Source organism: Hippocampus bargibanti, linkage group LG03 (genome assembly GCF_051943395.1).
Source record: "Hippocampus bargibanti isolate YZ-2025 linkage group LG03, ASM5194339v1, whole genome shotgun sequence".
Classification (NCBI taxonomy): Eukaryota; Metazoa; Chordata; class Actinopteri; order Syngnathiformes; family Syngnathidae; genus Hippocampus; species Hippocampus bargibanti.
Genome location: NC_142736.1, coordinates 23,950,654 through 23,967,454, shown reverse-complemented (window position 1 = coordinate 23,967,454; position 16,801 = coordinate 23,950,654). Strand labels below are relative to the sequence as shown.

The 16,801-nt window shown below is 41.1% G+C and overlaps 1 protein-coding gene and 1 long non-coding RNA gene across 2 annotated transcripts in view; one reads left to right on the top strand and one right to left on the bottom strand.

The window, feature by feature from the left end:
* Nucleotides 1-16,801, top strand: part of csmd1a (CUB and Sushi multiple domains 1a) — a 379,749-nt gene that overhangs the window by 253,529 nt on the left and 109,419 nt on the right. The window contains exons 13-20 of the mRNA XM_088992707.1: nucleotides 1,665-1,847; nucleotides 2,021-2,206; nucleotides 3,511-3,651; nucleotides 4,930-5,051; nucleotides 5,169-5,241; nucleotides 9,436-9,574; nucleotides 10,652-10,839; nucleotides 11,001-11,189. Of these exons, the coding sequence (XP_088848833.1) occupies nucleotides 1,665-1,847; nucleotides 2,021-2,206; nucleotides 3,511-3,651; nucleotides 4,930-5,051; nucleotides 5,169-5,241; nucleotides 9,436-9,574; nucleotides 10,652-10,839; nucleotides 11,001-11,189 (1,221 nt within the window). The remainder of the gene's footprint in view (nucleotides 1-1,664; nucleotides 1,848-2,020; nucleotides 2,207-3,510; nucleotides 3,652-4,929; nucleotides 5,052-5,168; nucleotides 5,242-9,435; nucleotides 9,575-10,651; nucleotides 10,840-11,000; nucleotides 11,190-16,801) is intronic.
* On the bottom strand, nucleotides 10,560-15,445 carry LOC148900756 (uncharacterized). The gene is made up of 2 exons (XR_016114499.1): nucleotides 12,624-15,445; nucleotides 10,560-11,966 (listed from the first exon to the last, which is right to left on the bottom strand). It is a non-coding gene; the product is annotated as an uncharacterized LOC148900756 (long non-coding RNA).

The following is a 16,801-nucleotide window of genomic DNA, read 5'->3' as shown; positions in this document are numbered from 1 at the left end:
CGAACTATATTAGACATTTATTTTCACATATAATGAATTTGAGTCACAACAAATATAAATGTCATAGATCTTAAGTCACCAATATACATCAAATTCTCTATTACTTGCACTCTTGTGCTTTTACTGACAGTGACGTAATTGCTACTTGCTGATTACTGCAATGACAGACTGTTCGCAAGAGATGAACAGGTACCATAAATAGTCCCCAGATTGCATGGGCATACATACACAAGCACATCATTCTGTCATCTGCATCAGGACAGAAAAAAAAAACTTTCTGGATGTTTTGGCTTTCCCCCAAGATTTTTTGAGTCAGACTTCATCTCCACGATGGGTGACTGGGGGAGTGGATGGAGTACATGTTGCAATTCAAATCCCGAAGCAACTCTTTCAAACTTTATGAAGGTCAAACAATCTGCTCACACAGTCCTTTGTTGGATATAAAATATCAACTTCTCACTCTATTACTGATGATTAGCCTGGACTCCCAGAGACAAAGAAATGAATATTCATTACTGTCACTGACATAGTTAGAGAATTGGAGGTTTATTTCATTCCATACATTATTTGGTCAAAAATAAATGTGCGAAGTGCTCTACTCAAGTAAATTTTAAAGTGGTAATAACTACCTCACAAGGTTTAATTTATTGCGGCTCCATTTAATGTATTACTCCAGGGGTGTCCAAAGTCGGTCCTCGAGGGCCGCTATCTTACCTGTTTTCCAGATCTCCCAGGAGCAACGCACCTGATTCAAATAATCAAGACCATTTTGATGCATCTTCAGAGCTGGCTGATGAGCTGATCAGGTGTGTTGCTCCTGGGAGAGCTGGAAAACAGGCAGGACAGCGGCCCTCGAGGACCGACTTTGGACTCCCCTGTATTACTCCAGTTGTCCCCAAAGCTAGCTGACTGCAACATTGAAATAGAATTCCTGGTTTCGCAACTTTATTTTGATATGCGCTATGATTTTGTTCCTTAACCATGTCCTCACGTCACCATGTTTTGTAGGAATTGGGGAAAATAGTTTTACAAGCTGTATTTTTTATTTAAACGAAACAACACACCAAAACACTTCATTATAATACACGCTGTTCATAATTGTAGTTATGCTTTATCTTTACTGACAACCAATGCACACGTTTAATCATTTCATAGTAGTATAATACTTGTTTTTGGTTAACACTTCAAGAAAGGGATGCATTTGAAGAATTTGTTGAAGTTGGCAATTTGCAAATGTAAAACACCATACTGTGTCGGTGTTACTTTGCCTTGCCATATTGCAAAATACTCTTTTTTTAAACTCAGGTAGTCCAGATCTTCAACCAAGGCCACGATTAAGTTGTTTGTTGTTTATTTATTTATTTTTACTTTAGAAGATAAAAAATTATTCAGACACGTTAATGATAGTGTGAAAGCTTGTTTTTGTCATATGTCCTGTGACTGGATGGCAGCCAAATCAAGCTGTACCCTGCCTTGTTGGCCGAAATTAACCTGTGTAGGCTGCAAACCACCCATGACCCAAATGAGGACAAGCAGTGTACAAAAATGACTGATAAACCCTTAAATCCGTTTATTTTTCTTTTTTAACTAAACTATCCTGGACTGCCACTGTGTTGTATGTTGACTGTAATTAGCAGCTGTATCTTTGTCTCTGTGTGGCGCAGAGATCGAACGGGGAGGCTGTGGTGATCCTGGCGTGCCGGCGTTTGGTCGTCGTAGTGGCAATGGATTCAAACACGGAGATGTGTTGACCTTCTCCTGCCAGTCTGCATTTGAATTAGTTGGCGAGAGGAGCATTATGTGCCAGCATAATAACCAGTGGTCTGGTAATAAACCCAGTTGCATCTGTAAGTACTCTTGTGTTTTCTCTTCAAATTGGTTTTCTGCTCTGTTTTACCTCCCAAAAAATGAATTAATTAGTTTTTTTTATTTCCCTTTTGTATTTCCTGTACTCTTGTCTGTATTCTCACTCAATTGCTTTTCCCCCTCATTTATTTGCAATTGTCCTTTATCCTTGTAGTTTCTTGTTTCTTCAACTTCACTGCCCCATCGGGAACAGTCCTGTCCCCAAACTATCCTGAGGAATATGGGAACAATCTAAACTGTGTGTGGCTGATCATTTCTGAACCAGGGAGCCGCATTCATTTGCTCTTTTCTGACTTTGATCTGGAGCCACAGTTTGATTGGCTGATGGTAAAAGATGAAGGTGAGGAGTGTACTTATCAGTCAATTAGCCATTTTTGTGGTGAGAGCAGGTATTTGAAAACAATAAAATAAAAAAAATACAATTCCAAAATGTACATATTCAGAAGTGGAAAGTTTACAGAACTTTGCTAGACTGTCATCAGTTTTTAGTTGTTGAAGGGTCATGTTACAAAATCAAAGTATTGTAGTAGTATAAACATGTTAATTTCTTTTGTTTTTATTCGATCATGTTGGTACCTGTAGGATATACTATGGAGAGGCACAGAGCAGGTGCATTTCTAATGACGTTAGTTTACCTAATCACTGCACGGGATATTATTTTAGATATTTGTGTATATTTTTTGAAGAAATAGTTGGCTGGCAGAATGCATGTTTTTATTCTTATATTTTTATTCTTGAAAATTTTCTCCGACCAACATAAATAAAAGCTAGTTATTATGCTGAAAACACAGAATAACTACTTGACACCTTTTGCCCATTGTATTAAAACGTTTGTAATCGAAACAGAAAGTTGTGGTGTCTTATGATGGGTTGATCAATACTGCCAGACGTGTGTTTAATTGACTGGCTATAAACCTGTCTCTGCAGGGATTTTTCTTTCTTTCTTTCTTTCTTTTATGTGACAATGTTTTTGAAAATTGCAGGGCAATTAGGACTGTTGCTCTGGGTAAACTAAAATTAAAGTTTCAAAGTGTTGAAGTCTTCCAGTTGACTTCACTTGGTATCAATCGGGACAATGTATCTGAAAATATTAATGTCATGCAACATTTTTTACTGGATCTCAAAGGCATATGGAAATATTGGATAAATCTGCATCCAAATTTGATTCAACGCTAATTGCAAGCAAATGACTGGCAGTGACAGTATTCTTTATTTCGGCCAAAGTCAATGATTTTATAATCTGAAGTCAAAATGTCACCAAATTGATCGCTATGATGGTCACTTCATTGAGTGACCATAATTCGGTTAGGATGTATTGTAAGCAGTAAAAAAAACCTGCAGCTCGGGACCGTTGATGTTAAGATGCTGTTAATCGCTGTAACATTGCTTTTATTTTTATTTCAGACTTTTAGTGAAAACTAAAAAAAAAAAAACACTGAAAAAAACTTTAAAGGTGTTCATGAGGTTCTTACTGATCATTTGCTCGTTCATTGCCTTTTGTGTTTGTTAACATTTAGATCACCTAACATTATGCAAGTAAACTTTACGCATTCAATCAAATGTATTGTGTGTGTATAGATATCAAATAGCTGAATGTGACACAAAACTGTTAAAATCAAATTCCAACTGTTTGTTTCCTTTTAGGTCTATCTGAACCCACAACATTTGGCACATTTTCTGGAAAGGATGTACCATCCCAAATTGCCTCACATGGACACATCATGAGGCTAGAATTTCAGTCCGATCACTCTAATACTGGGAAAGGCTTCAACATCAGCTATACAAGTAGATGAACATTTTTATTTCCAACCTTTTAATCTCAACTTTTTAATGTTTTATATTTGCCCCTGTGCATGTTGTACATTTTACCTTCAGCATCATTTTCCTTATCGAATAGAATGATTTTTGCATACGTCACGATATTAAACAAATGACACAAACACAGTGAGACATTAGAAGGCGGTGAGTTAAACTGAACAAAGACGTCACTGAAATTGACAGGCAGCTGGAGAAGACAAATAATCTCATCCAAGGTTGAAAACTCCCCAAAAATTCAAATACAGCAGGCGAAGATTAGGAGCAGGTGAACAACTGTTCAGAGCAAAGAGGGGAAAGAAAAATAATGCATCTGAAGACAGAACATCAACAAACGAGGGGTAGAATACTGACTCTGTAACAGCATAACATGCACAGAATTCAAAATTGAATGTTCTGAATTACTAAAACAGTAATCAGAGATATCATATTAGCTACAGACTTCTTTTACCATATTTTCTGGTGTATAAGGAGCACCCAAAAGCCTTTATTTTCTTCAAAAGCTGACCCTGCGCCTTATACACAGGTGTGCCTTATATGTGAAGTAATATTGAGCCACAACAGGTCTTGCAACACATGTCAGCAGATACCGACTCCATTTCCGCCCGTAGAAGTCGAAGTGCGTAACCCCAGCTTCTACCGTAGCTCCTTATAATGTGGTGTGCTTTATATTTACCAAAATTTGCAAATTTCCCCATTGTGGGATGAATAAAGGTTTTCTGATTTAGAAAAAAATATGATATTTACAGTAAAGTCTCGTTATATCGATATTGGATATATCGATAGTCCCAGTTATATCGATACTATTTCTATGCACGCACGGAGAAAATTACATGCAAACAGGGTCGGATATATCGAAAGTCCCGGTTATATCGATATTTTTTCGGACTCCCTTGAATATCGATATAACGAGACTTTACTGTATATATTATATTTGGAAAACTTTTTCATTATTTTTTTTTCACTCAAGGTGCGCCTTACAGTCCTGTGCACCTTATATATGGAAAAGGTTTGAAAATACTCCATCATTGTGGTTGCACCTTACATTCCATTGCCCCTTATACATCAGAAAATACAGTATTTATATTTGTTTTCCCTTTCAAATAGCCTAATAAAAATGGCGTTCACAGGGGACTTATTTGACCGTGTTAAGTGAAATTGCTGGAAAGGCTATTGCAACTTGTTATATTTGCAGCAAAATTGTGAACTTTGGACATAAAAACATTTTATAAATGTGTTTCTCTAAAGCATTTGGCCAGAATGAGTGCCATGATCCAGGGGTTCCTGTCAATGGGCAGAGATATGGAGACCAGTTCCAACTCGGCAGCTCTGTGGCTTTCCGCTGTGACCAAGGATTCATTAGGACACAGGTATTAAAATTTTACACTCGATTAAACAAATCAATCAAGTTAAAGATTAGAATGCCTTTTGCATTAATTTATGCAAGTGAACTGTCTGTGTCAATGAGACATCAAATACATTTATAGGGGTCAGACCAGGTCACCTGCATCATTCAAGATGGAAATGTTGTTTGGTCTGCAGCTGTGCCTCGCTGTGAAGGTAAACACACAACTTCAGTTTTTTTTTTTAAAGGACAACCGACGTCTCCGGACAAGTTGTGTCCATAATTTGTAAAATGGATTCAAATGACTTCTACTGAGCGTATTTTACAAAGATTCCACCGCATATAGCTATATTTTCCATTTTAAGACTCGCGCTGAATATTCAGGAAGTCTTGTTTTTGAGTTGGTGACGAGTCCGTACGTGATGTCACTAAAGAACCGCCCCATGACCGTAAAAAGACCCATTGTAGCGGTCCTTCCATCACGTCAATGTATTTTGCTGTACTTGTTTGGTCTGGGAACCTCGTGTTGCACCCATATTCCTAACTGGATGTGTAACAAGAAAGCATATTCTCCGAATCTGAAGCCATTGTTTTGATTCACTAGCAATGCAAGACGTCTTGGCGTGATGTCACGAACTGGGGGCGGGACTTTCTGAAAATGCCCAATTCGCAGCTCAATTTTTTGCAGATTTTGGACACTTTAAGTCATTTTTATTGGTGTTTTGCATTTGACTAAAAATTTCATACTACGTGTTTTGGGTATTTTCGATGCGATAAAACGTTTTTCTGATGGCAGTTAAAAAAACAAAAAAAGTGACGTCGGTTGTCCTTTAATGCTCTGTGTAAGTACTGAATTGCTGACTTAAGTATTAAACTGGGAAATGTTTCCAAGGCCTTTGATAATGTATTTCCTACTTCATCTAAATTATCTTGTGCCAATCAAATTCTATAACTACTGTTATGTCCTCTCGTATATCCCAAAAACGTCTTTATGTTTTAGTCCATGAACTTTTTTTACACTTACTTTTGGATTTCAACGTCAAAGTCAGCTTTATTGTCAAATATGCTAATATGCATGACATACAGCACAGATGAAATTACTGTCCTCTCGGACCCAGCATGCAAGGCACTTATAATGACTTTAACAAACATAATAAACACAAAAACGCCAATTTACCGGGAGAGGGGAGCCGCTGCATGTTGACACGCTGCCAACTTGGGCAAAAACAAAAAACAAAAATAACTAATATATACAATATATATAATAATAATATGACAAACAAAGACCCAGAGAGTCATTCATTCTTCAGGACTTGCCTTACCCTCTTTGTGATGACATGAAGCAGTTCTAGATGAAAGAGGAGAATCAAAGCATCCTGTTCAGGAGTGGATCATGGTGGAATTTTGACATCTACTACAAGCTGAATCTTGAAAGCAAACACGAAGCTGTAGCATCCATTGACAAAAAGACATCGTCTCACATCTCCTGTCCAACATAATTTGCTGAAATTCCAAGCCACGACAGTTCCACATACTCCTTTCTTCTTATGGCGGGCTCCTCAAGCCATGCATCCATCCAACGCAGACTGTCCAATAGCACCGACCTTTCCGCTGAACAAAGGGGGGCTATGAAGTTTGTGCCCATTACAGGCGCAAAAAAGCACAATGACCCCAGAGTTGGCATATGGCAAATGGCACCGACATTCCTCCTATTCAAAAACAGTACTGGCATATTCATGCTGCCGAAAGGCACAACTGCTCATCACGGTCCCCTCCTTGATGATTGTCGTGGACAAAAAATGCTGAAAAGCCATCCGTATCCGTTCCACATGACGCACAACAACACAAATTAACAACAACAACAAAAAATAGCATGGCTCATGAGAGCACTTGCTGACGGCTGCCTACTTAGGCGCCATCTTGGAAAAAATGTGGATTTTTTAGGGGGAGGGGTAGAGGAATATCCGACCATGATATACGAACTGTCAACATTGATGACCAAAAACAGTGAAATACAAATCGAACTTTCCTATTCATTTAATTATCTGTTTTAAGTTACTTTTGTCTGCAGTAATACCAAAGAGCGTTTTAAACTCATTCAAGAGGAAGGAAATTATGCTCTCTGTAAATTCCTTGCATGATGCACAGACCACTTTTGTACAAGTGCCTTCCTTCAGATGATTTAACGATGTTAGATTCATAAGCATTTAAAAAAAACGGATTCAAAACATATTAATGAACAGTTTCACACCAGTTACAATGGTTTAACAAAGTGTAAATGAGGCTCAGTATCAAGTTATTGTGTAAAAATTGTCAATTCATGTAGTCGTATTTATAACTGACCAAGAAAATTATGTAGTTGGACCAGAGGTTGATGAAATTTTAACAACCATATTAAACATCTTTTCAATCAAAGGCACCCTAATTACGGCCATCTACAGCAGATTAATTTGACAATCTGTCTCACATACAGTAAAGTCTCGTGAAATCGATATTCTCGGGAGTCGGAAAAAACACCGATATAACCGGACTATCGATATGTCCGATCCTGCGCCGAACTGCATTAAAAGTGGGCAATAAATGGGGGATCGTTGATATAGGATGTAATTTTCTCCTTGGGTTCGTGGATTGCGTATCCAGCATGCTTTTGTACTGTAGTGAAGTGAAAAATGAACTTATGCATTAAATAAAAACGTCTTTACACTTTTTAATGACTCTTTCCTTTCTAAAATTCAACCAATGCAAAATCCTCACGTTGTTCTATCCACACGAGAGAAACCACGAACGCCAGCATGTACATACGTATGAAAAACATTGATTATTGGAAACGATGAAAATATATCTGAATACAACACAATTAAATATATGTGTGGAAAACAAAAACTGCAACGTTTACATTTCTTATGTTGATAAAGTATTCTGCAGCACGTCGGACTCTTTCGCAATGGAGGATTTGCTTCTTGTTGGATTCTCCTCCACAGCCACTATTACCTTGTGCATTGTTCCGATATCACAATTCTTACGTTTCCCCATGGATGAAATTGGTGTTGATCAACTATATATAAGAAGACTACAGTATGTTTCTTTTTGAAAGATGTGAGCTCTGCTACACGAAAGCTGGTCACGTTACCACCGTGTTACAGATACAGATTTCGCTAATGGTGGTACTGTATTGAAATCCTTAAGCGAATATTGATTCAGCTTGAAGCTGCTTTTGTATTGATATAAGCAGACCAAATTGGCTGGCGGGAGATGAAAAGGGGCATCGTAGTAACCGGATTATCGTAATAATAGGGTAGCGTACTAACCAAAAAGACTAGAAATTTGCCGGGAAATGAAAATAGTATCGTAATAAGCAGTACTATCGATATAAACGATATCGAAATAGCAAGAATTTGCCTGATTTATTCATTGAGGGCACGTGTTTTGAGTGAACAGAAAGTTAACACAGATTTTAACTTGTTTAACATTTCAGTATTGCAACTGGAATGGGTTGAAAATAAATCAGATGTATTTTTGTCACACACACAAATAGAGAGAAATGAAACTCACTGAACAGTTGCAACCGACCCAGAGGACATGAAAAAACGAATAAGGCGTTGACGATCGGATGTGTTTATTGGGTCAGGTGAACATGTGAGTTAGTATGCCCGGTCAACAGCCAGCATGCTGAAACCGATTATTCCGTTGCCATGGAGATGACCTCGTCGGGTGCTACACAGTGACATGAAAAGTGACATGAAACAAGAATGAGGGTCGAAGGGAGATAGGGGAGGCTCCGGTGTCCGACAACTTTAATCACCACAACATAAGGGTCCAAAAATAACAGTTGTTTAGGGTAACAGGCCAACAATAGTTTCGGTCAGCCTTTCCTCTCTCACTGGAACTCTCAGTCGTCATAAATTGGCCCAACTGGTATTCAATAAGTCAAAGTAACTTGTCAAATGACTCCATGTCGGAGTCCATTTGCAAAGTGTCTCAGAACTTGCATTAATCCTGCAATTGAGATAACTCGTCACCCAAGACCGAGCGTTGACCACACGCCAGCGCCTTCCAAACATGAACGACAGTTGCCCATTTCACAAAATGTCGCGCGTATCTTCGTAACAGCAAACTAACAACTCCTCACCGCACGCTCATCCCAGAATTCTGATGTTTCCACATCCTCCATGGCATACAATCTTCCATCTGTTCCAGTATACTCGATTGCAAATATTCTGTCCAAACAAGCAGGTATCTTACCTTGTGTCCTAATTTGAAGAAGAAAAAAAAAAAGATATTGATTTCCCCACCAGCCATGAAGATAACTGTGATTTATGAATCTGAACGTAGAAATTAGGGTTGTGCACATCCCACAAGACACCTAAATAAGATAGGGAGATAAATTGCGCTATTTCTTGTCACTCTAGCTCCATGTGGAGGCCATCTCACCGCTCCGAGCGGAGTTCTTCTCTCTCCTGGCTGGCCTTCCTTCTACAAGGATTCTCTCAACTGCCAGTGGGTGATTGAATCTCAAGCGGATCACGCTGTAAAGATACACTTTGACAGGTACGATTTGATCTTGTTTTCAAGTCGCAGGTACCTTTATTTTTCTCTGGCATGCCACTCAATCGGTTGAACGGATATGAGCAACTCATGATCTTGTGTATCGCTAACCTTCCCTAGTGTTTCTTTATGTTTGTGACTGTGTTGTTTGTCATACGAGGGAGCAATTTGGGGTATAAAAATTGCTGATTTAAACGTCAATAAATCTTTCATTCGTTTGTTGATTAATGGTGAGTACACTAGTGGTCTTAATCGGTTGTTGATAGAAGAACAGCATGACATCACTTAGGAGAGATTAAGCTCAGTACGTGCATTCCTCCACGACAATGCAATTCTTTTGGTCAGTAGTACACCCATGCGCATGTGGCGTATACGAGAGCAGTGTTCTTTGTCTTGTTTTTCCCCTTTATTTTGGTTTGATTGTGACATTTTGTGAGCCTTTATTTTTGAGATTCAGAGGTAATTTTAATGGGGTTTGCAGTCACTCTCCTTGCGTATGGTGCCATGAAATGATCAGATAAATGTAAAAGTAGTATGCGGTGCAGTAAATGATTGATGGTGGTGTCTCACTTTTCCTTTTGGCATTGAGCCATACGAAGAAGCAGTTTTGCATGAAATTGCTATGGATGAAATCTATCTATTTTGGAAATTAAACATAAAGGCCACATCACTCTCCCAGCCGATGATACATTCCATTTGCAGAGGGCTGCGTTAATGCAAATACGTTGTGCAGACACGACTTTGTGTTTGATTTTGTATGGAATTATTCACGTCATTTTAGATTGCAGTGTGTGTCTTCCACTTGTCTCCTATATTGTTTTCTATCCCAGCAAAGTGCTAATTGCATTTAAAAAAACAACAGCACATTCCTTAAATGTGAACTCTTTCATAATGATAGCTTTCTGAAGTCATGACCACTCAAAGCCAACAAAGTTGGAATGTTAGGAATATATCACTTAAGGTAAACAAGAACCAAATCAAGCAAAGAAGTAGTCACATGTTGTTTATTGAAGAGAAGTCAATTATAGCTGTTAGCATTGCACAATGTTGTTGACAGTTGCAAAATAAACGCCCTTCCAGGTTCCAGACGGAGGTCAATTATGACACATTGGAGATCAGAGACGGTCCCTCATCCTCCTCCCCCTTGATCGGCGAGTACCATGGAACCCAGGCGCCTCATTTCCTGATCTCCACATCCAACTTCCTGTTCTTGTTGTTCACCACTGACAGCAGTCGCTCGGCAGGGGGCTTCAGCATCAGATACGAGAGTAAGGGTTGATTGGGGTGTGATAATTTTTGCAGACATCCTTTGAAAAATACAAAGGTAATGTTCAAGTCTCGCGGTCACGAGTGGGTAATGACTTGTTGGTCATGCAGCCTCACGCGTGCACACACCCTCTTGACTCAGATAAATATATATGTGTTTCAGGCGTGAAAATGGAGTCAGACTCTTGTCTTGACCCGGGTATTCCAGTGAATGGACGTCGCCATGGCAGTAGCTTTTCCTTTGGCTCCCGTGTTTCGTTTACATGCAACCCGGGATATACTCTGAGCGATCAGGAGCCCATCATTTGCGAGCAGAATCATCAGTGGAGTCACGCGCTCCCCAGCTGTGACGGTGAGGATGCCTCAGCGGTTTTAGCCCTCCTTGAAACCTGCAGGGGAATAATCTCTCTTAAATTTACAGGCGATGTGAGTTTTGGCAGGGCTTATTCTCAAATGCAGTTGTATGTGAGAATAACCATAGCAGAATGTCACTTGTATAATTGTCCAAGTTTGGTTTGATCATTTTTCAGAAAGCAACTCCATTTTAAACCAAAAAATAGGTTTAAAGTCTTGTTGATTTGGTAATAGCACATTGGAAATAATTTGAACACACATTCTGAGAGACTAATACACCTTTGGGCATGCTTGAAGATTTGTGTTTTTTTAATGAGGCAAATTAGTATTTAGCAATATGAAAACTCATGCATTAGGTGACATGTAAAAACGTACAAAGGGCCTCGTGACTTGGTCTCCTCAATTTCAAGCTAACTGTATATTGCTGATTTTGCTTCCAAGGATTTTGTCCTTATGGCAAATGATCATTTTTGTCTTGGGGAGTTGCTGGGTTTAAAATAAATTAGTCTATTGTGTTCAAACAAAATCCTGCAGAGTTTATTCACGAAAACAACCAAATAAGGGGCCGCCACATTCCGCCTCCATTTATACCCCCCGGGGAAAGGGTGTAGTTGTCCTTCTCGTCCGAGTGAGTTTAAGACCCAGTTAGAATACACATAGGTAGTTAGGTCTGCCTTGATGTGTGTCTGCTCCTTCTGTCGTCTGGTCTCTAAGGTTGGGATTATTTTTCCGGCTTTGTTGTTGAGGGTTCTGTCAACTCTCCGATTATGTTCGACTGGATAATGGGAACAAAAGAGCAGGCAGTTATCAAGTCCACTGCAATTAAAAAAAAAGAACAAGAACAAATAAGCAAACAAAAGTTCAGTCAGGACCATGTTACACCTTACACATATTCTATGTTGCCAGGAATAAATATAGTATGTGTTGGTGGTGGAGGGAAACAATTGACTGCTTAGAAATACAGTAAAGTCTCGTTATATCGATATTCTAGGGAGTCCAAAAAATATCGATATAACCGGGACTATCGATATATCCGACCCTGCGCGCATGTAATTGTATCCGTGCGTGCATAGAAATAGTATCGATATAACCGGGACTATCGATATATCCGATATCGATATAACGAGACTTTACTGTAATAGAATGATCAGCTAAAGTGAGCTGGCATTGGATCAGCTGAGATTGCAAGTTTGTCAGCTCTGTGCACTACACAATCCAACACTATGCTCCATTAACCATAATAGAGTTACCTCATTATATTATTATTGCATTTTATAGGTGTGTTGTTTTCTGAGTCTTCCTTCATTTGGTTAAGATGCTTTGGCTACAACAGAATGTCACAACTTGCCAGTGAACCATTGTAGAATAAATGTGCAAATCCTACTGAGAAATAGATTAGAAGGAAATGAAATATGAGACGGGTCCGATGTACCTGCGGGATCCGATGGTTGGCCGATTCATTCCCACCCTGTGCCTGGCAATGCTACGTCCACGTTAGCGCAAGCCTCGTCGAGTTTGAATTGCGTCACTCGACGAGCCGCAACGTCCACGTAAACGTCCGGCCGAGACCTCCTTCCAGGTGGCCGTCCAGGGTGACACTGGATGACTGGCATTGCACGCCCACGTCCAGCCACGCTGTCGTCGTGCATGACGAATTGAGTCTCATCCACGACGAGCCGTGCAACGTCCGCGTCAACGTCAGTCCGAGACCCCACTCACCGCTGGATCCCGGAGCGGCTCTGGACTGGTCTCGTTCCCCCGGAGCTGGGCAGTTCACGCCCACGTCGGCGTCCGGCCGAGACCTGGTCCCATACGGCCGTACGGGGTGCCATTCTGCGCCTGGCAGTTCGACGTCCACGCAGAGCCATGCGCCGTCGCGTGAACGTGCGAGAGGGATCGCACTCACGCCCACGACGATCCATGCCGCGTCTTCGTCCACCCCAGGCCGAGTCCCGTTCCCATCAGGCCGCCGCCCGTCGTATGCTGGAGAGGCAGCGGTTGCCCTCTCCACCGACCGTTCCCTGGCGAGTGGACCTTTTGGGAGACTGTTGGGACTTCTGGAAGCAGCCCCTTGAAGGGGGGGTACTGTCACGGTTTGCGAGGTGGTGATGGTGTTGCGCTCTCCACTATAGTAAGGGAGATACGGTGTTGTGGGATCCAGAAAAAAACCACAAGACAAGCAATGTGATACGTCTTGACTCAACAGTGGTTTACTTCGAATGCCCCGATCTAATGCAAACGTACGCGCACAACAATTTCCGGTCCAACGATCTAAATCGGTCCGACACGAAACATGAACCGAAGCAGGCGTTCCATGTTTAAATAAACATTTTCGATATATATCATTTGTAAACCAATAGAACTACGCGAATGTAACCAAAATAGGAAATACGATAATTTACAACCTGTCACATACTCCCCCTCAAAATAGATGTTGTCCCCAACATATGTACTAGTAAATACATAAATACGCTGGACGACGTGCCCAAAACAATGACGCACGGTATTATGAACTGCATCCAAATATGAACTATAATAATGAACAGTTTACAGACTGGAACTCTTTTCATACATTCTGTTTACATTATAACAATCAACAATTCACAGACTGGAACTCTTTTCATACATTCCGTTTTACTTATACAGGGCTCATCGGGGTCTTCTTGTTTCCATCTCACTGTTCTATTAAACCGAAGTGTCGATTAACCATTTCTGTAGTATTTCGTGGCATAATAGGGGTGTGCGCCATACATCCAAGGCATTGTCTGTTCACCATGATATGGTACTGTCCCTACATTGTAGCAAGATGGCGAACCAAGGCGATCATACGTGAATACCTTGGGTCTCCTGTGTTCTCGTCGTGGCCGTTGATTTCCCCCAATATCAGGATTACTGGGGGGTGGCTGGGGAAAAGGGGGACACACTGTCACAGGTGGATCATTTTCCGGACCAATGTTGCCCTCCTGAGATTGGTCAACTTCCGCAGCTCCCGGCTCCGTCCCCGGCAGTTCATTCCCCAGTTGATTGTCATCATGGTGGGTTGTCTCCACAAAGCTCACGTCCCGCGGTTCTGGTGAGTCTGGTCGGGTGCTCTGGCGATGCAACACTGGATAATACTCATCCTCCTCATCATCCTCTTCCGGATCCATTTCCGGCATCTTGTTCGGTCGTTGCCGAGTGGACTTTTCCTTGGACTGGGACTGTAGTGAAGTCTCTAATGGCAAATGATCACATGGCAGCAAGAGATTGCGGTGGAGTATCCTAGATCTGCCCTTCCCCCTCTCAGGTTTCAGCTCATAAACTGGAATGTCTTGGCTGACTTGACGAACCACTGTATGAACAACATCCTCCCAGTGGTTTCTCAGTTTGCCTGAACCTCCACGTGGGGTTAAGTTTCGAACCAGAACACGATCACCGGGCAACAGGGTAGAATACTTTAGTTTACTGTCATATAGTCTCTTACTCCTGGCAGCAGCTTTGTTGTTATTTTCTTGCGTGATCGCATACGCGTCCTCCATGCCCTGTTTCCACTTCTTCACATAGTCCTTCTGGTTGGTTTCACCCTGGTTCGAGTCTGGATTCAAACTAAACAACATATCAACTGGCAAACGTGGTGAACGTCCATAAAGTAAGTAAAAAGGTGAGAACCCTGTCACCTCACTTTTGGTACAGTTGTAAGCATAAACGAGTTTGTTTAGTGAGTCTTTCCAGTTACTCTTTTGTTTCTCTGTCAGTGTCTTTAACATCTGGATCAGTGTTCGATTAAATCGTTCAACTTGTCCATTTCCCTGTGGACGGTAGGGGGTTGTCCTTGAACCCGCAACCCCACAATATTCCTTCAGTTGAGCAAAAAGTTGATTTTCAAATTCACCACCCTGATCATGGTGAATTCGAAGGGGGAACCCAAACTTTAAAGCATAGTCATTAAAGATTTTGTCTGCCGCTGTTTTGCCAGCTTTGGACGTTGTAGCATAAACTTGAGCGAAACGTGTAAAATGGTCTACTAGCACAAGCACGTATTCATAACCACCCTTACATTTGTCAAGATGCAAAAAGTCAACGGAGACAAGTTCAAAAGGCTGAGTAGTCACAATATTAGTAAGCGGGGCTCTGGTCTCACGGTTGGGCTTTTTGTGTTTTAGGCACACACACTCTCTCAGTACATAGTCCTCTATTTCTTTTTGCATAAAGGGCCAGTAAAAACGATCCCTTACAAGGGAAAGAGTCCTTTCTACACCATGGTGGCCCATTTCATCATGCAGCTCTTTTATCAGAATTAACACTGTCACCTTGTGTTTTTCAGGAAGCAGTAGTTGGGTTCTGTTTGCCGTTTTTCTGTACAAAACACCTCTGTCATTAAAGTGTAGCTTGTCCCATTCCCTCACAAGACAAACAACTTGAGGACAATGCTTTCTTAGTTCAGTACCTAGCGGTTTCGTCTCCGCCAGTTTGTATCTAATAATATGTCCTATAATGGGGTCAGTCTCTTGATCTAGCTTGATCTGTCCAACAGTCAATGGGGCTATCGGTGTGTTTAGTGACACCTCGGCACACATAGCTGAGATTCCCATAGACCAAGCTGCACTAGACTCGTTCTGTTGGTCAACCGCTTGTACGGCAGCACTCACAGCATCATATGACATTTCTTTTGTACATCCTTCCATATATGTTACCATATCAAGGGGCATCCTAGATAAACTGTCTGCATCAACATTTTCCTTACCGGGACGATATTTAACAGTAAAATTAAAATCAGAAAGTTCTGCGACCCACCTGCACCCAGTTGCATTTAACTTAGCAGTCGACAGTACATACGTGAGTGGATTATTGTCACTATACACAGTGAAGAATGGTGCATAGTACAAATAATCACGAAACTTGTCTGTGATCGCCCACTTAAGCGCCAAAAATTCCAACTTGCCCGAGTGTAAATTATAATTCTTCTCAGCTGCAGTTAATGTCCGAGAGCCATAGGCTATCACGCGAAGTTTGCCATTTTGTCTTTGGTACAACACAGCACCTAAACCCCGGTTAGAGGCATCTGTATGCAAAATGAAAGGATGCGCGAAGTCAGGAAAACCTAAAACTGGTGGTTGAACTAAACAGTCTATTAGCTGCTCTAACACTGACTGATGCTCATCACTCCACTCAATACGTGTGTTGGAAGACACACTGTTATGTCTCACTTTCCATTTTTGTCTTTGATGCTGCTGAGTCTCAACATTCAGAGGGGCTTTAAGCAAAGCATACAAGGGACTAGCGATACAAGAGAAATCTTTGATGTATTGCCTATAATAGCTTAATAGTCCCAAAATGGCTCGAAGCTCACCGACAGTGCCTGGCTGCTTGTTTTTCAGGGCACGCACTGCTGCTGTATCTGCCGGGTCCATTCTGCTCCCCTCAGCAGAGACAATCCTGCCGAGGTACCTCACTTCCGGCTTAAAGAGGTCACACTTTCGGGCTTTGAGTTTTATTCCATTTTCCCTGAGACGTCGCAACACTCGTCTGACGTCCTCAACGTGGTTGTCAAATGTCCCGCTGAAAACAAGAATGTCATCAAGATAGGGGACACATATTTCGTCCCGTAACCCCTCCAGACATTGTTCCATA